The 12,884-nt window shown below is 32.4% G+C and overlaps 1 protein-coding gene across 2 annotated transcripts in view; it reads right to left on the minus strand.

The window, feature by feature from the left end:
- Positions 1-1,051: 1,051 nt before the first annotated feature.
- Positions 1,052-12,884, minus strand: part of LOC143230337 (adenylate cyclase type 5-like) — a 207,302-nt gene continuing 195,469 nt past the window's right edge. For both annotated transcript variants that reach the window (XM_076463731.1, XM_076463732.1), the window contains exons 18-20: positions 9,448-9,652; positions 7,679-7,803; positions 1,052-6,520 (exon numbers count right to left, since the gene is read on the minus strand). In XM_076463731.1, the coding sequence (XP_076319846.1) occupies positions 6,398-6,520; positions 7,679-7,803; positions 9,448-9,652 (453 nt within the window). In that variant the 3' untranslated portion in view covers positions 1,052-6,397. The remainder of the gene's footprint in view (positions 6,521-7,678; positions 7,804-9,447; positions 9,653-12,884) is intronic.

Below are 12,884 nucleotides of genomic sequence, written 5' to 3' on the forward strand. Positions count from 1 at the left end.
TTTAGGTATGTGAGCTCCCAGACTGAACATTGAGACACTGGAAGGCAAAATTAAAAGTAAAAATGAAATGATATATATATTAACAGCCTATTCAATTATGTTAGTTAAAGTAACAATGAAGGAATAATATATATTGCACCTTATTTAGGAAACAGAAACAATAGCTTTTGGTTGAACTACTGAAGTAGATTCACTTTTTCAAAAAGATAAATATCTATGACGCTTGCTAATGTGTTAAGTGAAGCAGAGAGAATTTACCAAGAGTACACTCGGCATCATAACTATTCTTTGTCTCTTAACAAAACGTATGAAGCAGGCAACAGGAAGCAATAAAGTTAAATCATCTGTAAAAGCTGAAAAGGAAATACGATAATCCTCTAGGATGTTCAATGATAATAATAATAAAAATTATAGAATAAATTTACAGAATGCGTTAATTTGCCATAGAAACTAATTAACAAATACCAATGTAACTAAGATAATGACGCAATGCCACACTACAAAACTGAACTACTATGTAGGAAGTATTGACTATAAATTAAACTAACGGGAAGCTAAACCGATGGTGATCAATACCCTAAAGTGGTTCACATATGCAGTTGATAGCTCCAATGATTATGAAATATTCCATTTCAATCTGACATATTCTTCTTTAAAGCGAAAGTGATTTGTCAAGGCTAAATCGAGTGGCTATATTTTTTATGTCTTGTAAGTTTGTTTTTAATTTACTAAAACCGAAACATTTTTACGCAAGCTTGAGAATTCGAGTTAGTTCTTTGTAAGTGAAGTGATTTATTTTTATTTGCAAAACAAAAGTATTTATGAAATAAAATACAAATCGTCTTACAGATTATATTGAGGTTCAAATTACTCTGTACTTGCTATTTTTAATTTCACGTGAAGAGTATAGAAAAGTTGAAACGTAATATTTTATAAAATTAAAAAGTTTGTTATTGCAAAAACAAAACAACCCACATACATGTAAGGGTAGAATTCAAAATAACGTAAGTTTATTTTCTTTTCCAACCACAAGTGATTAACAACGGTGGTATTTCACATACATGAAGTAATTATAGCATTTAGTGCAAGAGCAACAACAATTTACGAATATATATATATAATATACACACACCAACATACATATATTAAATGTGTGTGTATATATATATATAGATATAGGAACGTACACACGTACATATGCAACAACATCCAGATTAAAAAATTTAAATACGATCCATAACTTATTTCTGGAGGTGGTAGTTGTTTCTCTTTAAATCATTACGTTCATTTAATCTCAGTTCAAGGTTTAATAAATCTGATATTTTCGCAGATGTAATGTTTTATTTCACAGGCCCTCAAGGAACTCGTTATAGAAACATTACTGGCATAATTCAGAGGCATGATATTCAGTGTTATTTTATAGATGAAAATATAATACACTTTGTAATAATTTTCTATTTGAGAATAAATTCTGTATTTCGCTCTTTTATCAGCATAATGTCTTTACTACAGGAAATACTTTATGGCTCAATGAGGGAACACAAACCAGTATTCACATAATATTTAAATATATATATAAAATTTTACAATATTTTTATAACACACTTGGAACACCCTCTATTAGATCAATCTACTCATACAAACATTGTTTGTTGAACAACGTGTTTGTTTGTTTGTTTTTTTTAATTTCGCACAAAGCTACTCGAGGGCTATCTGTGCTAGCCGTCCCTAATTTAGCAGTGTAAGACTAGAGGCAAGGCAGCTAGTCATCACCACCAACCGCCAACTCTTGGGCTACTCTTTTACCAACGAATAGTGGGATTGACCGTCAAAGTATAACGCCCCCACGGCTAGAAGGGCGAGCATGTTTGGAGTGACGGGGATGCGAACCCGCGACCCTCAGATTACGAGTCGCACGCCCCTAACACGCTTGGCCATGCCGGGCCCAACGTGTTATATTTCATAAAACTTGCCTTTAGGAAATCATATAAAATTCAATATAAGATATCAGTCAGCTTTTGCAGTTTTATCTACTACATGATTTTAAAAATCTATTTAATTTACATTCATTACTAAGAAACTCACAGTGTATTTCATACTTAACATTAAATTACCTTTAGAAACAAGAAACATAATGCACAGCCGTCTGTCACGTGTTTTAACAATTTGGAAGTTTGTATCTCTGTGTGATTTTTATATGGAAGTCTGGTTATCAAACAATGAACCCAAATGAAAGACTATGGACAACTTTAGTTTCTGAAATATATAAATTGGCAAATTTGGCATTAATACGTCAATAATAATGCGCTTAAAACTAAATACATATTACCGGTATTTTGTAATTTCCTTTCTAAAACAACGAATAAAGTAGCAATTATTTTTGTTTAAAAAGATTTTTTAAATATTTAATCCATTTTAGAGAGCATTCACATATTTAATTAGATATTCTACTGTTGTTCTTTTGCTTTTTTTAGCTTTTTAAGATACTTTCACAGAGAGGAAAACAACACGAGTAAAATGTAAATTATAAAAACTTGATTGAAAGGTTAGGGATAACAATAAGTGTAACATGGAATCTGCTACTGCTTATTTTAATACAGTTTCACACATATTTCATGAACAGCTAAAAAATCTTCTTAGTTGAGTAAAAATTATCATACTAAGAAACTCGGTATAAGTTTTCTTTATGGCAAAAAATTACTTAGAAAAACTAGAGATAACATTAGTAACGAAAATTAATAATGAAAGTGAAATTTCAAGATCTTCATTTCTGTTGAACAATCAGCATACAAACTGTGTTAGTATATAATAGTTCACATTTGAACAAACTGCAATGTTCATCTCTTTGAAAACATGAGATTCACACTATCAGAAACAATCTACAAAACTCAAAACTTCAAACATTTAAGCTTGACACTTGTAACGTTTTGTGGTGTGTGGCAGTATTTTTGTTGAAAAATGTAATATCTTCTAATCAAGATTTAATTCCTGAACACGTGGATGTCTTCACGTTAAGACAGTCCATGTTGACCCATAACTAATTGCGCAAATATGTGTTTCATAATACTCTGTATTCCTTAGGAGATTTATTTACAGTAAAATGAGATATTGTTTTTTTTAGAAATAATGTATTTCTGAAACCTTATTTAAAGGTCGACATACAGTCTGTGAAATGTTAATTATCTCAAGCATAATCCAATCACTTTTTGGTCATCTCCAATATAATTCTTGGAAAAATTATTATTATTTTTGATGCTCACGTACGTACATAGATATAAAAGAAAATTATAGAGAGTATTACGAGGTTAATCTGTGCTTGACGCATATAAATGCACTTTGCATATTTTAAAGTAATACGCAACATTAATTTTCATGATAAAGAACTATATATTTTGAGGCAATATTTCTAGAATATCTTTCGCCACTTTTAAGCGTGAAAAGATTAAAATGTGTACAACTCAAAGTGAAACTTCAACATAAAAGAAATGGGATGAAAATATGTTTTATTCATATTTAACTCCGAAATTTCTACTTTTTTCAATTCTGATAAGAAAGAAAGGTTTTAAATATGCTTTTTATTTTATCCATTAAACTTAAAATATAAAACAATTAAGACAAACTCCATAAACTGTGACGGTGTGCAACTGTCGTATATCTAATATTTCCGCCTCAAGACGACAATACTTTTCGTTAGCATTTCAGTATCTTCAGCTCAACATTTATCATTATTGAAATCACCAATGTGAAAGGTTATCAAATACAACAAAGGTCGAGCTAAAATAACGTCTAACTCATATACATAACACTTAATATTCAGCTATTTCTTTAAGCCTACTATTTAATAGTAGAATTCACCAGTGATTTTCTTCAGTAGCAAAATCTAGCTAATATACAATGGTTTTCTTATAAATTTTAAAATGATTAAGACGAAAGAATTCCAGATCTGTCTAGTTAGTTCCTTTCTATAGAAATGTTTGGTTTTAATTAAGCGCAAATCTAGACAATGAGTTATCGATACCTTGTTTCTGAAATTGTAATTCCGCAGACATATGACTGTGCTAATGGAGGATATGTAGGAGTGAAAAACTGAAGTTAAACAAGACCTTAGTCCCATTTGGATAAAGTTTAATATTCTAAAAGCGTGTGCTTATAGTTCAGTATTTATTTTCAGGTAAACAACGTCAGATATAATTTTAATATTGAAAATGACCGCATTGCTTTAAAGATATAAAACTAAACGCCTATAATTAAAACATATTTCGGTAGTACGTATAAAACGAAAACTTAATTCATATTTGTTAAGCAAAAACATATAATAGTATAACAATAAAGTGGAATTTAATAATTTAAAAATACAGTATAAAAGAAAAACCCATGTTCAACAAACGTAACGACCAATTCGTTACAGGAAAATATTTTGAATAACACATGTTAAATACTCAAAATTCTTTTGAATTATGTGTATTTTATATGTAGTTGAGTTCCGATTCTCAAATCAAAGGTAATCAATTTTCAAAAATGTACAGTGGTTTATATTAATAGTTTAATTTAGAAAAACGCTAGGAAATCTGTCTTCAAGTTTACTTTAATGTTGATCGTTGGCACATCACTTTTACAGTGCAATTCGTACAATAAATACAGGCATTAGTTTTAAAATTCAATATGGAGCAGTTAATGGGTTTCATTTACTTATAATTTAAAGCGGTTTTAGTACAATAACCTCATTCACATTTATTCTTACGTTTGTCATAAAGATTTATGGTACATTAAGGTGGAGTAGGCTCCATGACATATCTACGCCATTTTTCAGCTAAGAGGACGTTTTTGGTAAAAACAAATACGTGCCATTTTTCCTATATGGTTCTACCTAATCTAGGAAATTCTAACTTCTCTTATTAACTAAAGCAATTTATTGATATGGTTTCGATCAGGGTCACTACAATATTGGGAGTCGAAAGTTTATTTTTGTCACTATACAGCCACTACAAGATACGACGGGTAGTTACTAAAATAATAATTTTCTAACTCTATAATGTGATCAACGACATTTGGAAAACGGGTGAACCAAATCAAGTCATTAGTGACAAACAATTTTTTTAAAGTTTATATTCTGCTCAGTTCTCAATATCAACTCTCAAAATGATTCACCCATTTCAGTAAATTGTAATTCATGCTGTATTTAAATGAATAAAAAAGTATACTATAAAGTGAAATACAGAATATGCAGTACTGTCTAAACGTATCACGAACTTCTTTACAAACAATTTTCCATTCGTGTAAGGTTGTAAAAGGAAAGAAAGAAATAGGTTGACTGTTGCAGGAACTGTACAAAATGACAACAAATTAGTGTATTTGATAACATAAATGACACTTGTAGTAACTAGTAACCTTACTTCCCAGTTCTAAAATATAAAGACAAGAGATATTGTGTGTAAACTCAGAAACGTAGCTTTCTCTATTTGGTATTTATTGTTTCATCAAATATCACAGTTACGAAACTTTTCAATGACTCTTCAGAGACGAGCTCTATATAAGTGATTACAGAACGCTAAGAATATATTCTGTTCACGTCCGCTAATAGTGATGAAAATACGACATTTAAAATATTTGTGGATGCAGGAAAATTTCATTATCTAAGAACAATACGAATTAGGCAGCAACATGCTTTCAAGGAAATCACAAAAGGCTCATTAATTCTATGGTATTATATATCTGGATAAATATAACTCAGCTTCCTATAAATTTTGGTTTACACATACTAATATAGAAAATAATTAAGAATAAGTATTAAGAGAACATCATAGCGATATATTGTAACCACTATACAGGTAAATTTACGAATATCTTGTTTCCTAAAATTTACAAACTTAAGCGTTATTTAAAAGATCAAGAGAATTTTTGGAGATTAAATAGCGACTACAGTGGAGAGAACACACGTTTCTTCAATATATGTTTTTTAAAGTTACTGTTAAAACAAAATACAATAGACACTTATTTATGAAAAAAACAACAAAAAACATTTTCACAAAATACTTTAACTAAACCGCCTTCTTTCGTAGAAATTCGGCAATATTCTACAAGGTAAGATTAACGTTATTTAAGTCTGTGACTTACTTGAGAAATTCACTTGCTACTTCCACAGTACGTATATTAAGAAAGTAGTTGCAATTCATTAATATTACTTTTATGTATATTACAACATCTTAATATTTACTCTTTAAATATACCTTCTTTACACTTTACACGTTTGAAGAGCTAAACTAAGTCGTATGACACATGGTCGAACTCTGAGATGAAGTCATTCATCTCTTTTGGACACTTCTTAGAAAGAAATGAAGACACAGGTAGATAAAGTTCTTGAATAATTTAACATTTTTGAGACACTGATTTCTTTCTTTCAGGATTTTCGTTCTTCTAGAAAATATGTTACCATTTCTCCCTTTCCTTTCACTTTCGTATACCCTCGGCATTCCAGTCTATAACCATGTTCTCTCAGGACTACGTAGATGTCATGTGTAACCTGTAGTGTCAAAGACAACGCAAGAAGGACTTTGAAATTTTTTGATAATATAATTATTAAAAAGGAAAGTGAGATTCTAAGAATGCTTTTTAATAAACTTGATTTTGAGACCCAACAGAAGTCAACATATTCAATGTAAATAATAAGAAAATAAATTCTAATTTTCCTTGTTTTTGCAGACAGTTTATTTCCAACAGATACAAGTGTATAAGCAGATGTCAGAACAAATGCATAATATAACTACACTCAAAGAATATACCAATATATCTTTTATCAATCGTATTGTGACATATTCGCTTTAAATCACGAAGAGGTAACTCCCAAACATTCTTGTTTTGTAGACTCATATCATTTTTGTTTAGAATATTCGCAATATCCATCCCTAATTTTCAATCGATAAATTGAAGGGAAGGCGGCTTCTCGTTACATCCACCGCCAACTGTTAGATTTAACTATCTCTTTTATAACGCACGCACGGTTCCAAAGTGCGAAGCGCACTTTTTCGGCAACGGATCACGAAACACTCACACCCAAGATTCACGACACGATTACCTCTAGAATACGCCAGAAACAAGGCCTATATGCCTCTACACTGGCAGAGTTGTTTGTCTAAATAAAGGGCAACCGTAGGGTTCATTTTTTGAAATATGAAAAAAAGATATGTGATCTTTATTTATTTTGTATTCTGAATTTACTATTTCACGATCATCTTTATATTAAGTTTTAATTTGTAAGGCACAACGTTTGTTTATGTTAGCTACACGTTGGAACTTTTATATCAAGTAAACAATAGTTCCAAACTGAACTTACTTTACAGTAGAGCAGGATATCAAAAGTATGTTACATTTTTTATTACTACTGTATAGCTTACATCTATATATCAATCACACATTTTGTTTGTTTGTTGTCAAAACTACAAATTATGTACTTTTTATTATGTACGTTTCGTGTGAAATATTGTCACACACAGAGTACGGAGGCTGCTATACTCATGTAGCTTTCTGTACACGCTTTCCAGAAATTATTTCGAAATAATCAAGAATTCTTGTGACAAATATAAAGCATGCATTGTTGTAATAAAAGTGTTTTATAAGCCAGTACCATAACGTCTATAATTACTACATTCATAATAACTTGAAATAGCAGTCTCACACAAACCTGAATCTTTCCCATCTCTCCAGTACTGTCCATACGACTAGCTACGTTCACAGCATTACCCCATATGTCGTACTGAGGTTTTTTAGCTCCTATCACACCAGCAACTACAGGGCCGACATTTAAACCTACAGAAAATGACAAGAATGGAAAAACAAACTTTCTAATGGGCTCTATAAGCTCTTACAGTAATTTATATTACTTGAGACTCAGTTTTCATAAACGCCTTTTGTTATAAAAACACAAAATATATGTCCCAAAAAAACATAATTATCGCCACTATTAAATATTTTGTTGTTGTTTTAAAGATTAAGTAACTGTGGTATTGTAAATTGTATAACGAATTATACAGAAATGTGGCCTACAAATCACGTACAATGCCCAAGCTCTGTAGATAATTGTCTGGTTTTGTTGAATATTGCCCAAAACTACTCGTGAGTTATCTAGATTAGACGTTCCTAATTTCGGAGTGACAGGTTAGATGAAAAGCAGCTAATCAACAATACCCACCGCAGACACTTGAGCTACTCTAATCGAACAGTTGAAAATACGAGCATATTCGGTGACACGATTGAAACTCGCGACCGGTAGATTGAGAGTTGAGCGCCCTAACATCAGACCAGGTCAAGACTCCGCAGTTACAGTAACTTTCACCATAATTATTAGGTTACGTACCTGTTAATCCCATCAATAATATTCAGCTGTATAATTAAATCAAGAATTAATACACATAGTTGTTCTAAAGAAGGAAAATTATTCTGTTTGCGGTTTCCTCATTATTTGTTTATTTTGTTTTTGCTAAAGCTACTATATGTAACGTTATCTGCCGCCAGACTTTATTCTAAACTGCTGAACAAAGGACAAATTCAATTGATACTAGAAAATTAACTTTAAAACTTCAAACACATTTCAAGAGAAAGGCTTAAAATATTTTTACGTGATTATAAACGAAAAATATACGACAACGTACAACTACATTAAACATAATAAATATTGTTTGTGTATTTCGCGCAAAGCTAAACATGGGCTATCTGCGCTAGCTGTTCCTAATTTAGTAATGTAAAATAACAGAGAAGGCAGCTAGTCATCACCACACACCGCCAACTCTTGGGCTACTATTTTATTAACGAATAGTGGATTGACCTTTACATTATAACGCCCCCATGGATGAAAGGGTGAGCATATTTGGTGCGACAGGGATTCGAACCCGCCACACTCAGATAATGAGTCGAACGCCTAGCTACCTGGCCATGGCGGGCCACAACGAACTCTACTTGATATTTTACGAACAAATATATATGGTCTGAATTATTTCACAGGTAAACACAGTTTCAACCTTAATAAAAAGAAACAATAGCTAATGAAACTCATTTATAGAGTCTACATTAATCAAGTCATAGAGAAAGCAAAACTGAATTACATGCATGCCGTCTTATAACAAGTAACATAATTTAATAGTAAACAAAATATTTTGTAACGCACAAAATAAAATAATGTTGCTAATTAATTTTGCAAGTTTAATATCGTTATTTGTCCTCCCTCACAATGAAAATTATATTCCCCTAGGATTGGGATCGGTGACCTAGCAAATAAGAAAAAAACAAAAAATTGGCATCCTAAAGACTTAAAAATTAGAAACTTAGAAGTAATTACTTCATACTTTGGCTACAGAAACAGGTTCGTAATAAAAGCGATGAAATTATAGTTATTTTTGATAGCCTGTTGTCTCCTTTGGTATAAAAAAAAATGTTGCATGCTTGATTCTCTCTTACCAATCCGAATTTTAAAGTTGTTGAAGGAATGTTCATTAACATAGTCCAGCTGTTCCTTGAGGCGGATAGCAAAGTCTGCCATGGCTGTTATATGTGTCTGTGAATCCAGATCGGTAGAAGCAGAGGTGAGGCCGGAGGCAGCCATATATGTGTAGCCGGTCGTCTTAATCTTTTCAATACATACGAACTGCTTCTCTTCAATAATCTGCGAAAAAGATAAACAAAACCTCGTCATGAAAATTTTAAATAAAGAGAGGGCACTACAAGAAAATGAAACATCTTGATAAAAACAAATCTAGTAGCCTCGAACACATAGAACAGCATTGCTTGTTTCTTTAAACATGTAGCTACAGAATAGGTTGTCTGTGCTCTGTTCACTACGAGAAATATAGCCCTGGATTTTACCATTGTTATTGACAAGATAATAATTAAAATTGTATCTCAGGACGGCTGGACTGGGTATTAACATTTTTACTTATAAAGCAAAAAACAACGTTTTGACCTTCTAAGGTCATCTTCAGGTTAACCTTCAAGTGGGTTTCTCGTCATCTCAAAGAATTAAAATTGTTTAATATATCACCATATTAAAACATTAAACATTCTTGGGTATTTTGGGAGAAAAGTTTAAAATTTTACAGTAACAGATCGTCACAAATATACATCAAGCATGTTTAAACTCTTAGCTAAATATTTTTTTTTAAATATTTAGTTAAATAATCATCACTGATAATTACACGTCCTTGAATATTTGGAGAAAGGAAGTAAGATTTAATTTAGGTATCCAAGTAGAAGCTGCTCATCTGACTAACAATATCCTCCAGTAGTCCATTCTTTATTACTACAAACCAATGCTGATAAATTTGGTAAATGCAAAGAGAAACTTAATGAAAGCTATCATACTGAAATGGTTTGTTTGTTTTTCGCGCAAATCTACTCGAGAGCTATCTGCACTAGCCGTCCCTAATTTAGCAGGATAAGACTAGAGGGAAGGCAGCTAGTTATCACTACCCACCGTCAACTGTTGGGCTCTCTTTTACCAACGAATAGTGGAATTGACCGTAACTGTATAACGTCCTCACGGCTGGAAGGGCGAACACGTTTGGTGCGACCGGGATTCGAAGGCGCGACCCTTGGATTACGAGTCGAACGCCTTAACACGCTTAACCATGCCGGGCCTACTCAAATGGATCTCTTGCTTATATGACACTGAAAAAAAAACGTTTTTATTACACAATGTGCAACCCCCAACTTTACGAAATTTTTATTTTGTGTGCATGAAGACTTGCAATAGGGGTCATGATTTTCCCGTCTCGTCTCTGTTTCCCATCACGGATAACTTTATTTTCTCCATTCTCAGGGTGCAGATATGATATGAATACGTCATACGCGAATCTAATGCACTGGCTCCACGGATAATTAAAAATAACCTTTCAACTTACGAAATAGTAGAACTGATCTTCCGGTTTTTAGACTAAATAGTTAAACGTATAAAAATCCTTATGATTACTTGAAACACGCTGTGACAAAGAATGCGTTTCTACTTACATGATAAAAGTAAGTAACGTTATTTACTTTTATTACGAAAGTAGAAATACGTGTATTATTAATAAAAGAAAACCTTATGGGTAATAACTTTTATTTTCGAAATTATCACTCACGTAAATATTATTGGAATTAAAAGGTATTCAAGTACGGTGATACGATAATATTTTGAGTGCACGTTACCTGTCAATTCATAGTTTAAAAACATTATTAAAATATAAGTTATCTTGAATGTATCCATTTCAATTCATATTTGATTATATTTTGCATAATTTTATGCATAACAGTTTGCTAATGAGTATTAACAAGTTTTATAAAACTAATTGTCAAACAACAACAACAACAACAAAAGATTACACTAGCTAAAATATCTATTTACGATTATACTTTCGACATCGAAAAAGCCTAACAAGTCTCTGTTACTAGGACTAAAATACAATGTAACTTTCAACACTGCGTACATTTGTCTTCTATCTCTGTCTGAGACCCGGCATAGCCAGGTAGTTAGGGAGATCGACTTGTTGTTTGAAGTTCGCAGGTTCGAATCATTGTTACTTCCAACACGCTCTCTCTTTCAGCCGTCTCTCTAGCCTTACACTGCTACGTTAGGGACGGCTAGCGCAGATAATAATCCGTAATGGCGAGAAAACCCACTTGTAGAAAATATTATAAATGTAAAAACGGCTGGTATGGGAAGAGAAAGCACTATGTAGAGGAGCGAACAACGTTTCGACGTTCTTCGGTCATCGTCAGGCTCACAAAGAAAGAGGTAACTGACCAATAGCTGACCACATGCTTGAAGACGGTTGAGTAATTGAGTGCAGGGCGTTAGAGGGCATGCTTAGATGTTGGATATATTTATTAATATAGGTATAAAGGTGTTCCTTTGTATTGGTTTATTTTTGGCTTGAGTTGTTTTATAAGTAAAGGTTTTTTAATTTTGCGTGTGTTTATTTAGTATTTGGGTGTTTTCTATGGTCATGTTCGGTTTATTTGATTTGCAGTGTTCGAAAACGTGTAAAGGTGACTTTTTGTGTTCTTTGAATCTGGTTTCCATTTTCTACTTGTTTCTCCAATATAGAAGTCGTGGCAGTTATCACATTGTATTTTATAAATAATGTTGGCGTTGTGTTTGTCAGTGTACTTTTTACATAGTATGGACGTTAGTTTTGTGCCTGATTTTTGAGTAGATTTGGTATTAACTGGCTTGTTATATTTTGTCACTAGTTTTTGCCAACTAAACAAAATACTACTAAAAATGAAAAAGCCAACACAATTTCAAAAACTTTATTTCTACCTACGCAAGACCGACTCACGCACACCACAAATATACGGCATCCCCAAACCTCATAAACCAGATTGTCCACTACGACCAGTAATGTCCACAAATGAATCGTTTAATCACAATCTTGGTAAATACATAGCATGAGCATTCTCCAAATATGTAACAGCAGCCAGCTCATTCATCAAATATTCTTTTATTTTCAAATCTAACCTTAATCAATTCAATCATAAATCCTTAATGGCCAGTTTCGATGTCATATCCCTCTTTACAGAAGTCCCAACCAATGAAGCCTGCAAGGTAGCCTTAGAACTCTGTATCCGAGACCCTAACCCATCAATAGACATTCCCATCAACCAATCAGCAACCTTCATATAATTCACCACGATGAAGACAAATTCCATGTTCAACAACCACAACAATATACAAACAAATGGCCAATATTTTTATGACACAAGTTGAAACACAAGCAATTAACACAGCATTACATCCACAACAATACTGGTACAGATATATTTTGTTTGTTTAGAATTTCGCACAAAGCTACTCAAGGGCTATCTGTGCTAGCCGTCCCTAATTTAGCAGTGTAAGACGAGAGGGAAGGAAGCAAAGT

The sequence above is a fragment of the Tachypleus tridentatus genome, chromosome 10 (assembly GCF_004210375.1).
Source record: "Tachypleus tridentatus isolate NWPU-2018 chromosome 10, ASM421037v1, whole genome shotgun sequence".
Taxonomy (NCBI): Eukaryota; Metazoa; Arthropoda; class Merostomata; order Xiphosura; family Limulidae; genus Tachypleus; species Tachypleus tridentatus.